At 40.8% G+C, this 14,934-nt stretch overlaps 1 protein-coding gene across 2 annotated transcripts in view; it reads right to left on the bottom strand.

Annotated features, from left to right (window-relative positions):
- Positions 1-14,934, bottom strand: part of ADCY2 (adenylate cyclase 2) — a 149,103-nt gene that overhangs the window by 43,650 nt on the left and 90,519 nt on the right. For both annotated transcript variants that reach the window (XM_078392565.1, XM_072998449.2), the window contains exons 10-14: positions 14,707-14,883; positions 12,171-12,214; positions 10,398-10,478; positions 9,680-9,749; positions 6,403-6,500 (exon numbers count right to left, since the gene is read on the bottom strand). In XM_078392565.1, coding sequence (XP_078248691.1) covers positions 6,403-6,500; positions 9,680-9,749; positions 10,398-10,478; positions 12,171-12,214; positions 14,707-14,883 — 470 coding nt within the window. The remainder of the gene's footprint in view (positions 1-6,402; positions 6,501-9,679; positions 9,750-10,397; positions 10,479-12,170; positions 12,215-14,706; positions 14,884-14,934) is intronic.

The following is a 14,934-nucleotide window of genomic DNA, read 5'->3' on the forward strand; positions in this document are numbered from 1 at the left end:
GCCACATGTTTTTGTCCTTTTTTGTTTTGTTCCTTTGTATTTTATTTATTTATTTATTTATTTATTTATTTATTTATTTATTTATTTATTTATTTATTTATTTATTTATTTAATTTATACCCCGCCTATCTGGCCCACCGGACCACTCTAGGCGGCTTCCAAATATAAAATCAAATAATAAAACATAGACAAATACATAATAATCAAACAAGAACAGCAGTAAAAATAAAAGGAAAAGTAAGAAAAAATCAAGCGTTGGCTGGAGGGAAGGCCTGAATAAACAGCCATGTTTTTAATTGGGTTTTAAAGGTGCCCAGGGTGGGGGCCGTGCGAATCGCCGGAGGGAGATTGTTCCAGAGGCGAGGCGCCACCGCCGAGAAGGCCCAGTTTCGTGTCTTCTCCTTCCGGGCCTCTCTCGGCGTCAGGCTCCTCAGCCTCACCTCCTGACTCGCGCGGATGATCTGGGTAGACCTTGGTGGGAGGAGGCGTTCCGCCACGTATCGAGGTCCTAAACCGTTTAGGGCCTTATAAGTAAGCATTAAAACTTTGAAGTTGACACAGAAACAGATGGGCAGCCAATGCAATGCGGCCAGCGTTGGAGAGATGTGTTGATATTTTCTCACTCCTGTAAGGAGTCTGGCCGCCGCATTCTGCACCACCTGAAGTTTCCGTGTCAGCCTCAAAGGCAGCCCCACGTAGAGCGCGTTACAGTGATCTAATCTTGAGATTACGAGTGCATGCACCAAGGTAGTGAGCGCCCCCATGTTCAGATAGGGTCGCAGCCGGGCAATCTGCCAAAGATGGAAAAATGCGGTGCGGACTACCGACGCCACCTGAGTTTCCATGGTGAGCGTCGGGTCCAAATATATGCCGAGGCTGCGGACCCCACTCTTCGCGGCCAAGGTGGTCCCCCCAAATGTGAGAGAGCCACCCAAGCCACCTACCATGGGGGCACCCACCCTCAGAACTTCCGTCTTATCCGGATTCAGCCTCAGTCCATTCTCCTGCATCCATTGCAGTACGGCCCCCAGGCAACGCTGAAGGGAAAGGACAACATCACCTGCAGTTGGAGAAAAGGAGATGTAGAGCTGGGTGTCATTGGCATATTGATGACACGAAGCCCCACATCCCCTAATGACCCCACCCAGCGGCCTCATATAGATGTTAAACAACATTGGGGAGATAATCGACCCCTGTGGAACCCCACAATTGAGACTCCACAGGGCCGAGACACTCTCCCCAAGCTGAACTCTCTGGGGACGGTCCCCCAAGAAGGAACGGAGCCAGGCAAATGCCGAGCCACCAATTCCCAACTCAGAGAGCCTCCCCAGGAGGATACCGTGGTCGACGGTATCAAAGGCCGCCGAGATGTCAAGGAGGACTAGCAGGGAGATTTTGCCCCTGTCGGCCTCCCTCAACAGGTCATCGTACAGGGCGACCAATGCCGTCTCAGTACCGTGGCGCGGCCTGAAGCCCGACTGAAATTTTTTGGATAATTTATTCAACACACCACTAATGAAGCATTCAAGAAAATTCATCACAAGTTGCTGTGTAAACTGTGAGAGATGCAGAACTCAGGGTTCATCAAGAAGGCAGAGGAGATTCAGGACTTTGATGATGAGAAACTAGACAATTCTCATCATCAAATGACAGGATAAAGTCCCTGATATTTAGGTCTTGGAGCAAATACAGATAAGAAGCATTTTTACAATCTTAAAACAATGACAACTTCAGTAGCCTGGCCATTTTGTTAGGATGTTAGACAACCATCTCCCAAAACATATTTTCTATGGAGAGCTTGTTTCAGATGCTTGATTAGACAAAAGAAACAATTCAAGGATATGCTGAAAACTACACTGGAAGCATTTAATATTGACTACATCAGTTGGAATGTTCTCACTGGAGACAGAAACGTCTGTCAAAATGCCATTAAAGAATTTGAAATGGGAAGTCTCAGGGATGCACAAAGGAAGAGAGAAGTAAGAAAACATCCTGACAGCCCACTGAGCTCAGGATCAGCTAACCTGCCCTCACCATTTCCTTATCATCTGGGATCACACTGGGATTGTTAGTCACCTGCGCATCCATCAGCATGCTACCGTTCAACCTTAACCACTCATCTCATTCTTATCCTAAATGGTGAATCTGATGGAGATGGTCTTTTTCAAAAATGAGGGACTCTCTCTCTTTCCCTCTCTCTCTTTCCTTCTACATATATAGGCGCGCACGCACACATGCACACACACACTAAGGTGCAGCTGCTGTATATTATACACTACACATTGGTCCATGGCTCATTATAGGACTGCAGTGGCCACCTTGGTCTTTAAGGATTCTGTGTATGCATGGGAAGGATATTCATTTATAGATGATTGCAGAGAACTAATTTTCATCTTGAAGAGCTTGGGCTTTAGTTGAATAATTTCAGCATCTGTTCTGTTTTTCTTCTTCGTCGTCTTCTTTTTTGGTACAGTACATTCATGAAGCTTTCAAGAGATTTCAATCAGTGCAGAAGTTTGAAGTACATGAGAGCTTCATTGTTAAAACATCTTCTGAATATAAACATTCACAGCAACCCTCCTTTTATTCTACCAGGTGCAGCAGAAAGAAAGTCCACATAAAAATGAGTGGCTTTTAGGAACATCTGTGTGTGCGTGTGTATGTCATATACTTTCACACAGTTAACGTCACAAGCCTTGGGGGATTTTTTGGAAATGCAAGTGTACTGAACATGTTGTTCTAAAAATCCCACCCCAACATCTTTAATGTTTTCTGTTTATAAATGCATTAAAATCAATCAAATACTTGTTCCATTTAATTTTGAACAGTTTTGTGTAACTCCTGTGCCAAAGAGATTTTTGAAAGAGGAGGGGCTAATCCTGTAAAGAATCACCTTGCTAAGGGAGCACTTCTCCTCCAAAAAGCTTCATCTCAACATTTCTGCTTAGGGGAGTAATGGGAATAGTCAGTGGGAGGATTCCCAAACATTTTAATAAGGCCACTGCATGTAGAGTACTGCCTTCAACATTTCTTTGTAGTTATTTTTTGAGATACCTTTTAAGGTTGAAAATTGTCAAAATCACATTCTAGAATGGTCTCCAGATTCTAAGGTCCAAAATGGAGTTCAAGAGAGTGATCCAAGTTACAACTCATGCACAGTGAATTCAAATTCAAATATTGTGCGAGACCTTGGAGAAATCATTCTCTCTCATACAGTCATAGTTGCTCATCCATAAATGGGAACCACAGTGACTGCACGACCCACATGTGAAGACCGATGAGGTTTTAAAACCATAAATAAATAAATAAATAAATAAATAGTCATGCTTACTATTCTTCAATTATTTTCTTGAAAGATAAATTTAAACTAGAATGGGTGCAAAGCAGAACAAGAAGAATGGAAGGGATGTAATACTGCAAACAATGCATCATTCAAAACACATTCCACCCACTCTAGCTGAAAACTCTTGCAAGGTGTTTTATATCAGCAATAAAACAAGACAGCCCCTACCCACAGGATTGTACTCTGAAAAACATGACATAAAAGGAAACAGGACTACGGAGGAAAAACAGTATAAAGCAAACTTATGATTCCTCAAGTTAAATCGTATTTTTATAATGCACGGCTCAAAACAGCTTAGGAAAGCCACCAAATTTCATCCTTCTTGTCCCATCATCACCTTCTTGGAGCCTGATGGAATGGCCAGAACATAAGTGTAGATGATGGAAAAGCTTTCTGGGAGACAGTCTTTCAGAACAACTGGTAGAATAGATTACTTAACTGATGCTTAAACACATTAACATTTACAGAATCCTATTAAAGATTTTGCAAGTTCTACATAACTTGCCATGACTGATTGACCAAGTGCTGGGTATGTCTCAGTCATCTGCCTGGTCATGCATCCAACTGAACAATCAACATGTGCTCCATCAACTCATCACTTTACTTTATTGGTTGGTTGCTTAAAACCGTTGGTCACCGCAATATATCAATGACAGCATCAAACATATCATATCTGTCATACCACAATTACACTTGAAAAGAAAGATTTAGGATTTTGGATGCTTGGCACAATTTTTCTTTGCTGACAGGGCAAATTTTGCTACTTGATGGGTAGTAATTACATCCCTGCCCACAAGCAGCATACAAAGTTGAGCCAGAGGAGGGCTGTCACACAAAATTCTAAGTATGCCTGCAAGGAATTTACTCCTGAGGTGATTCCTTTCATATAAAGGACATCTTAACAAATAATGAGAAACATCTTCAACTTCTCCTGATCCACGTATACAAAGTCTTGATCAAAAGAAACATTTTCATATCTTCCTACTAATATAGCTGTTGGCATACACTGAAAGCGCAGAGCTGTAAATGCTTTTCTTAGAGGGGCTGAGGTTAAATTAACAAAGTAATCCTCCAAACAGAATGATGTTTTATACAAAGGGAACCAACAGGAATAGTACATTTCTGAGATGTTACGGAGATCCTGCCTCTTAGAATAAAGATATTTTTTTTCTTTAACCAGATGCTTAGTTCTATTTGAAACAAAGGTAGGAAGGGAGTCGCTGTCAATCCCATAGTTCTGCAAAATGGGTCTTGGGTCTAACTAAATTCACCCAGGATTTTCAAGATGGATTCCGAAGCTGTTCTGTGTAGCACTTCCTAGGAAGGGGAGACTCATTCATACTGTCCAATTTCAGCCAATACATGGCCAGAGCAATACGAGAATGTGTTTCAATTGAAATCAGTCCTACTTCGACCCTTAGATATGCAGAGGGTGTGTTGTGAGGGACAGTTAGGAGAGATCGAATAGAAGAATTTTGGATGACTTATTCAGTGTGAGTCCTTATATATCCCCATATCTCTGCTATTTGGGGTACTATTTTCTTGGCAAATACCTCAACTGCTGCTGCTGTTTAGTTGTTAAGTCGTGTCTGACTCTTTTGTGACCCCATGGACCAGAGCACGCCAGGCCCTCCTGTCTTCCACTGCCTCCCGGAGCTGGGCCAAATTCATGTTGGTAGCTTCGGTAACACTGTTCAGCCATCTCGTCCTCTGTCGTCCCCTTCCCCTCCTGCCTTCACACTGTCCCAACATCAGCATCTTTTCCAGGGAGTCTTCTCTTCTCATGAGATGGCCAAAGTATTGGCGCCTCAGCTTTAGGATCTGTCTTTCCAGTGAGCGCTCAGGGTTGATTTCCTTAAGAAGGTATAGGTTTGTTCTCTCTCAAGAGTCTCCTCCAGCACCACAATTCAAAAGCATCCAACTAATGCCATCAACTCCTCAACTTGGTACGGCAAGTTACACAAATCTTGTGAGAACACCAATAAGACTCCAGCCATTGTAAAGGACTTGTACACAATAAATAGGCTGTTACTAGGACTGCCAGGTCAGCAACTTGGGTAGCTCTTTTTGTTTGGACACTGATGTGACAAACTGAGATTAAATGTGTCTGAAAAGAGTACCAGTTTAGACAACTGAGTGGGAAGTCAGGGAAGAAGGTCCAGACCTCTTTATCAGGGGGTGATAAAAAGTAATACTATAGATCAGTGGTTCTTAACCTTTTTGAAAGAAACGCCCCCTTGAGCCATTGAAGAAGTTATCATCGCCCCCCTCCCCGCGATATCTTATTTATTTATTTATTTATTTATTTATTTATTTATTTATTTATTTATTTATTTATTTATTTATTTATTTATTTATTTATTTATGACACTTAAATCCAATGACCGCTGAGAACAAAATTCAATTCCAAGAAAATGAAATGCTCCCAAAAAGTAACATTTAATGATTTAGTTGTAAGCGAATTTTAAGACGAAAAAGAAGGGCATAAAAACAAACCGCAATGCAGGAACTAAAAATTTTAAGACAAAAACTCTGAAACTAAATTAAGATTGGAGGAAAATATATATTCATGCACACTGTAAAAAGGCTGCAGCCATCTTCACAGGTTTGGCTTGCTCCAGCGCCCCCTTCTGCCCCCCTTCTGCTCCAGCACCCCCGCGCCGCCCCTTTTCGTTCTACTGCCCCCCTGAAAAATGAAATCGCCCCCGGGGGGGCATTATCGCCCACGTTAAGAACCACTGCTATAGATAAGGATTGGCCAGCAGGATCTTGCGCATGCTCTCGATCAAATTTAATAAACCTAGTTATGAACGTCTATTGTGTTATGCTCAAGATAAGGTGGTCACTGAAAAGATACAAAAGGAAAGCTGGGGGAAGGCAGAGGCAGAAAGATGAAAGAGAGAAAGAACCAATTATTTAGTATGATTTTTTTAAAAAACAACAAATATATATATTCCTATATTACCATTTGAATTAAAGACAGACCCCTCCCTAGAAAAGATTGATAAAAACCTTCAGGAATGTAAATAAAGAGCTGTACTCACTGCTCACTTACTTACTTGGGTAGTACTAGAATCTGCACAAGGAAAATGCAGAAAAATATAAGACATGCACAAGTCACATAGTACTTGAACGTAGGCAGTGTGGTTGCTCTATACTAAAACAAAAATAGAAAGAGATTATAAAAAAACAATTCTAAAAATAGATAAAACAGTTGTTAATTTCAACACAGTTACTTGTACATTTTGAATGCTAAACAGCAAATGCTAATGAACGTTGTGATGGCCATTAGCTAGATTGCTTTAAAGAACTGCATTAGAAGAATTCACAGAGAACAGAGCAACAGAGCAGAGCATTTTCTTTCTCTCTCTTTTTTGGACTACAGCTTCCAGAATCTGTCAGTTCCTCCAATAATTGTAATTCAAACAAACTATTTTTCTAAGCGCTAATCATGATTTATTCCTTAACTGTTTACATTACTGCACTGCTGCACTTTTTGGCACTTTGTACTAAAAGAGTTCACTCTAGGCCTGCCCCCCCCCCAGTGAAGTGGGCATGAGCAACATCCAAGTAGTGATGAGCAGAGGAAGATATAGTGTTGGTAAAGTCAAGTCCAGGAGAACAGGGGACAGATGCTTGAAAGCTGTCCCCTGTTCATAAAATCATAGAATAGTGAAGTTGAGAGGGGCCTATAAGGCCATCAAGTCCAACCCCTTGCTTTATGCAGAAATACAAATAAAAAGATATTTGACAGGTGGCTGTGTAAGTTGCTCTTGAATGCCTCCAGTGTTGGAGCACTCACCACCTCTCGAAGTGATTGGTTCCACTGTTCTGGCTCTTCTACCTGTTGCCCAGTTCAAGGTAATCTGTTCAGCCAGCCCTTCACTCTATTGTTGATGTTACTTACTGCCAGACCTGCCCTAAACAAAGCTAAGCTTATCCAGGATTCAATTCTGGATGAAGGTGCAGATCTGGCCTGCATTACTGAAACTTGGGTGGGTGCAGAGGGCAGGGTGGTTCTCTCATTAATCTGTTCACCCAGATATTCCATTTTACATCAAGGTAGATTTGGAGGGACAGGGAGTTGCTATTGTATATAAAAACATCTTGGAGGCTGTCAGGATCTCTGCCCTGATGATCCTGGGTCTGGAAGCCCAACACATGTCGGTGGGGACCAGGAATAGAACTTAGATTGTGCTGGTTTACCATGCTCTCTGCGACCCAGCACTCTCCGTTCCTGAGCTGGTGGGCTTTATTTTTGCATTTTTTTTCTGGGTGACTTCAACATCCTTGCCAAGGCTGAGGTCACTGGACCAGCTCTTGAGTTCTTGGAAACCATGGCTTCCACAGATATGTCCTAATTTGACAACAGTCCCATCCATGTGGTGAGTCATATACTGGACCTGTTTTTTTTTTTTTTTTTTTGAATGGAGCAGGGAGAGAGTGACCAGCATATGTGGGATGTTCTGCCTATTTCCATCTTAGGTGGATAGCCCAGCTGCATCCTTAACTTGACACCTGGTCCCTCGCCTTGCTGGTCCATGCATTGATAGTCTCGAGAATAGACTGCTGTAGTGTTCTCTATGTGAGGCTACCCATGAAGCTTATATGGAGACTTTGGCAGGTCCAGAATGTGGCAGCCAGACCTCTAGGTGGATTAAACAAATACCAGTATATTTTCCCCACTCTGGCCACCTTACATTGGCTACCTGTTTATTTCCATGCCATTTTCAAAGTGGTATCACAAATGTACAAAGCCTGAAACAGATTGGGGCCCCAACACTTGGCAGAACCCTTGCATTCAATGAGTTCTGCCCACCCTACTTGTTCATCTCAGGTGGTGTGGTTGAGGATTGTGACCCCAAGAGGAAGGAAAGAAAGAAAGAAAGAAAGAAAGAAAGAAAGAAAGAAAGAAAGAAAGAAAGAAAGAAAGAAAGAAAGAAAGAAAGAAAGAAAGAAACCCCCAAAAATATAGCCTTCTCAATGGCTGCACCATGTTTGTGGAATCAGTTCCTACTTAATATCTGCCTAGCCCCTTTCTGGCTATCTTTAAGAGATCATTAAAATCCTGGTTACTTAGACAGGCCTTAGAGAATACACCAACGACACAGCATTTATCAACCATTAAGTCAGTAATCCTGTCAGCTTGACTCTTTTTATTAATTGTGTGTGTTTATTTTCTTTAGTATTTGACATTATTTTATTTTGGTTTGTTGATGTCGGTTATTGTCTTATTTCCTGTTGTGAACCACCAAGAGTGGCCTTGGTAGCCAGATGGGTGGTATAGAAATCAAATAAATAAAAGAACAATAAATAAATAATAGAAATAATCATTAGCTATGATAGCCAAACAGAACCTTCCTATAAGGAGGTAGTATACCTCTAAATATCAGTTGCTCTGGCCAGAGGAATATGGAGATCAGCTGCTGCATCCATGCCCAGCTAATGGGCTTTCTGGAAGCATCTGGGTGGCCACAGTTGGGCACAGGATGTGGGACTGAATGGTCCCTTGAAGTGACCTAGGAGGTTCTCACATTATTAGGATTAAGCTGAGCTGAGATTTCCTTCAGAATTGATCCAGCAAAAACCCAGTAAGCATTGTCACTGAAAGCTTTGGCCCTCTTAATTTTTTTAAAAAAATGTTCTACAGAAGGTAGCTCAGCCCTTTGCACACTTCGGTAACCATGGGGGAACTCACTATTGAATTATGCCCACACACACATTTCATAGAACTAGGCTTATTCTCTCCTCACCCCATGAGAATGAACAAAATTATTTTGACTCAAAAGTCGCTAAACAGATACCTCATCTCCTAACAATAAGCAGACACACATCAACTAGAATTGCAAAAACAAACAAACTAACTTACTAAATAACTAAAACCCAGAGCTTGAGTTGGTCTTAGCATGGTAGCAGTGTGCAAGAGAAACAGCAATTATCTGTATGGAAGATTAATGAGCACAGTGACCACATGTTTCGATTTCCCAGGCCTTGCCAAGAAGGACATAGTCAGAATAGTTGTGGAAAAACTCAAAACCAATAACTTAGCAGTGCTTTGAGCAATCAGATAAAATTTCTATGGAATTTTATGATAATGTTATGATAATGTTATGTAATACACTAGAAAACATGTATATCCCGACATTTCCTGATAAATTAGGAGATAAGATAGTCATCACTTAGTCATTCCTCTTCTGGAACCACCTGTCTTTTCCTCTCCCACATGTAATAAGAAGCAGGAACACATTCTCTCCCTCTCCCTCTCCCCCTCCCCCTCTCCCTCTCCCTCCCTCCATGAATGCAGAACCCAAGAGTTCTATGTTAAACATAACTTACTTCCTTTTCCAGGGTCTTGTCATAGAACAGCAATGATATTCTGTGAATATCCTCAGATTTAAGCCACTGCCTACAAGAGAAAATGAAAAATCACACAAAATATTCTACCATAAGCCAATTAGCTCACTACCGATGACATTATTTTGACACTTCAAGTAAATGAAAAGTGTATGTACAATGTTGTAAAATCCAACAGATATCTGTGTTATGCTTGGCCTAGTTCAATAGCCATATCCTCTCTGCAGAGAAATCTGGAAAAGAGTTACAGACAGAATTCTCAGTACCCTCATTTCACTACAGGCCCCAGGATTTTGGACAAGAAACTATAAGAGCTGAGATGGAACAGAAAGCAATCACATTTGTAGAGTAGGCACATGAGTATATGCACAAAGATACAGCCTTGTAAACGAGCAAACAAATATTTATCGGTGTCCTAAAAACACTCTTCCTAGGTTGTCTTAGAAGTACAGAGCCAGAAGTTATAACAGCAGCCTTCAATTCAGAGATGGGTGGGGTGTGCTACTTGTGGATGTTATGGTGCCTGCAGCTTTGTGACATGCCATCCTATAATCTATATGATATGGAGACAATCAAGCAGGATCTTTGAAGCAGGTTCCTCCAGTCTCCATACATCCTTCAGATTTCTTCCTAGCACTGTCCTCCTGATCCCATTATGCGAATAGCAGTAGTAGGGAAGTAAATTCGTGTGCAAACATACTTCTGAGCATTTATTCCATCAATTGCTCGAATCATCCTTTCATTCAATTCCTCTTCAAATTTCTTCTTCTGAGACTTTGTTCTGCAGAGGACAAAGGAAATGTGGCAAGAAGGGGAAGAAGAATTAGTATCCAAGGGTGAGGGGAACTAAAATCTGGCAGTAATTAGCTTACATCAAGAGAAACACAAGAACAAAGAGAAAGCCAACTGTTTCCATGCCTATTTTCTACAATTACATGCCTATATATGGGCCTACACTTAACATCATACTTCCATTTTACAAAATAAAATTGACCTGCTACTGGAATGCCCTTAGAATAACAGAATCAACAACTACTTTCAGATCACTTAAAAACAGCTGGGGATCTGTTTATTTTTTTAGAATCACTTAGTATGGGAGATTAATAAAGTTGCCTTGGGTAAGCTGATGTTGTTACATATTTTATTGGCTGTGAATGCGGTAAGCTGACATGCACAATGGAAGGCTTACAAACTGCTGATGTTTCTCTCTCTATTCTCTGAAATGTAGCCCCTGAATAAGCTAACCAAATCTACTTGTACAATATCGAATCTCTCTCTGTTCACCCTTTCATAAGGAGAGCATCACACAGCTCTAAGTCTGACAGCCTTTGTTCTTGATATGCTCTGTGATATCCAAGAAGCTTAACAGAGTCATAAAGCACACGTGATGGAAACTACCCTTCTGCTTTTCACATTTATATTAAACTAAGAATGGAGCACAATGCTAATTGTGGCCAGATAGGCATATACATGATTGGGTCACAAAGTGGGCATTCTCTTGACTTAGTTGTCTTGCCTAGTGTCCTAACAGGCCTAGCCAAAAATGGACACCATCTGATGTAGGATATAGGACAGGTGGGAAATAGACTTTCTCCTTATCTTACAGGACATCTACTGGCATCCTTTAGTTATCAGTGATGGAGAAGAGTGACACCTATAAATGTCAGGGTCAAACTAGGAGTGATGTGAAATTATTTCTATTGAAAGGAATAAAGGGCAATGTAGGAGCGAGAGGGGTGCTGGTGAAGCTGATCAAAAGATAAATGGATAAAGTTAGCTGTGTCCTGAAAAGCATGGGTACAAATATGATGATGAAGAAGGAAGAGACAAGAAAGCAGGATAAAGAATGGGGATGCTGTACATGCAGGAAGGAAGTGGCCAGAAAGAGAAACAGTCAAGGGGCCACAGAGCTAATGGTTTCAGAGTCTATAGTAATTTTTGATAGATTAATTCTGCCAGTTGTGAATGCTACACTTCTCGTGGCATCGTGACATGACAACAAGAGCCAAATCACTTGGTTGACTTTTTTGCCTGTGTTTTGATTATGAGTTTGAACAAGTCAATCAATTATTTGGCTACACACTTGCAGCACTTTTTACACTGAAATCAATAATGCTTTGGCATGATTTCTAAATAATCATCTTTAGTACTTCGATTCAGCTGATTTCTGGTCAAAATCCTTGTATTTCCACAATAAATTAATGCCATCTTACAGTGCTCTATCAACACCAAGATGAGAAGTACTGTAAGCACTTCATCAAATCCCTTTTAATGTGAAAGATTGAATATATAATTGCCCTTGGATCAGAATGAAGGAGATTTATATTATTTTAATTATAATCCTAATAGCTGATTGAAATTAGCCTAGCAAACGAAGCCACTGCTCACATGGATTCAGAACTGCTGATCAAAAGAAGCATGGATTTTTTATGTGTGAAACTCATGCTCCACACACATACCTAAACACACATACCTTTCTCTACAGCGTTGAAAATTATACTGACCCATTGGCATGTCCTACAAAAGAGAAACAGAAAAGTATTATCAATAATTAAGTGTTGTCAAACAGGTTCTGACTTATAGTGACCCTTTTTCAGGATCTTCTAGGTACAGACAATACGGAAGTGGTTTACCAGTCCCCTTCTTCTGGACATGCCTTGGTACTGTGCAGCTTGGTTAAATTACACAGTTAGCTCTTCATCTAGGAGGTTCAGTGGAGAATTGCACTCCCAACCTCTAACTTCATAGTCAGATGCCTAACTCACTGAGGCATTAGAAAAATATTTCACTTTCCAAACATATAATGATGGATCATAATGCAAACTAAGGGTCAGTAGTTAATTCTCCCACTTTTGACTCAAAAACTACACAAACCATATGATTAAATTCCCAGGGCTAGGATTGGACTCAACCAACACAACCATACTCATATCTCTTCAAAGTGAACTCTCCATAAGTTCAATAGACTTACTCTAGTGTTTGTAAGATTGTAAGATCATAGCCTTATCGCTATAGAGCAGGGGTCTCCAAAGTACGGCCTGTGGGCAACATCCGGCCCAACTTCTTCCATATACATAAAATGCCAAATGCATGCATTTCAAAATGTGTGAAAAGGCACAAAATGTTCTGTAATCTTGCCCAGCATGAGGACAACTTTTGATTTTTTTTTTATTTTCACCTGAGCGAACGGAAGGAGCAAAAAAAAAAAAAAATTACCTCCCAATCCTGCACTACATGTTTTCAGAGCTTCAGAATCTGTTAACATTAGCTGGAGTTCACAGGGGGATAAGGAAATTTGACAAGAAGAAGTGGAGAAAAAGAAGATGTTTTCTTCCCTACCCATGTGAAACCTTCCTTTGCCATACTGGTAAGCAAATGCAGCAGGTACAGAGCTCAAACCATCAGGAAAAGAGCTTTAAAACAATAAAGCAATACCTATTTTTTAAAATGTTTCATAGGTTGACACCAAGTTTTAGGAACAATTGTAATAAACCTTTTAAAGTAAGAATATTTTACTTTAGTAAAGGAACGCCTGCTCCCATCAAGATCTACCCGGATCACCCGCGCGAGTCAGGAAGTGAGGTTGAGGAGCCCGACGCTGAGGGAGGCCTGGAGGGAAAAGACACGAAACCAGGCCTTCTCGGCGGTGGCTTCTCGCCTCTGGAATAACCTTCCACCGGAGATTCACGAGGCCCCCAAATTGGGTACATTTAAAAGCCAATTAAAAACATGGATGTACATCCAGGCCTTCCCTCATGTCAGCACTTGACTTTTTTCTTTTTTGCTATTCATTATTTATCATATTTTTGCACTGTTTCTGTTATTGATTATGTCAATGCTTTTGTGTTATTTTATGAATATATGTTTGTTGGAAGCCGCCCAGAGTAGTAGAATATACCAGATGGGCGGGCTATAAATAAATAAATAAATAAATAAATAAATAAATAAATAAATAAATAAATAAATACATACATACATACATACATACATACATACATACATACATACATACATACATACATACATACATACATACATACATACATAAAAGGTAAAGGTTCCCCTTGACAATTTTTGTCCAGTCGTGTCCGACCCTAGGGGGCAGCGCTCATCCTGCTCTTCAAGCCATAGAGCCAGCGTTTGTCCGAAGACAATCTTTCCGTGGTCACATGGCCAGTGTGATTTAGACACGGAACACTGTTTACCTTCCCACCGAGATGGTACCTATTTATCTACTCGCATTTGCATGCTTTCGAACCGCTAGGTTGGTGGGAGCTGGGACAGGCGACGGGCGCTCACTCCGTTGCGTGGATTCGATCTTACGACTGCTTGGTCTTCTGACCCTGCAGCACAGGCTTCTGCGGTTTAGCCCACAGCGATACATACATACATACATACATACATACATACATACATACATACATACATACATACATACATACATACATACATACATACATACATACATACATACATACATACATACATACATACATAATTTCTGGCTTGCTTTATAGATTTCCCTGATTGCTAAGAAATTTCAGTGGCACAGTTTTGGGTCAGCCTCGGAGTGTACAAAAGCAGCCTTGAGAGCTGCATATGTAAAACCTATGGGATATACGTTCCCCATCTCCGCTTGAAGGCTAAACTGAGAATTCTGCTGTTTGACAGCCAAGGAAGTAGGAACCAATGTTGGAAAGAGAAATGGCCTCTTTTGTTCCATAGTTTTCATTTCCTTGCTTCTAAACCTCTCTGTACAGCACAGGCAGGAGTCTCTCTTTTTTACCTGATAGTACACATTTGCCAACCTCTAATCCTTTACTTAAGATGTTATAAACTGTTCAGGGATTATCTCATTTTGATTACAGTATATTAATTTAACAAAAGTGTCGGTAAACACAGAATAGACCAGCAGGGCAAATTATAACAAAAGAAGAGCATACTATTAAGAATGTTTGATGGCCCCCCCAAAAATGGTTCAACTCATTAATGATACAGAAAGCCCTTACCATGGTGCTAATTTTGCCATTTTCAGTAATCATGCTGTCTCGATGATGTAAGTGAGCAAATGGTTTTGCGGCTCCCCATGATTCCAAGTACCTCGTCATACGAACAGATGCTCTCATTTTAGCTCCATCTAGTGTATTTCGAGGTCGGAAGTAATGCTGTGGACTTCGCTTTTCTTCCTAAATGCGACATAAATGAACACAAACATGATACAGGTGACAGATTCTGTA

The sequence above is a fragment of the Pogona vitticeps genome, chromosome 4, assembly GCF_051106095.1.
Source record: "Pogona vitticeps strain Pit_001003342236 chromosome 4, PviZW2.1, whole genome shotgun sequence".
Taxonomy (NCBI): Eukaryota; Metazoa; Chordata; class Lepidosauria; order Squamata; family Agamidae; genus Pogona; species Pogona vitticeps.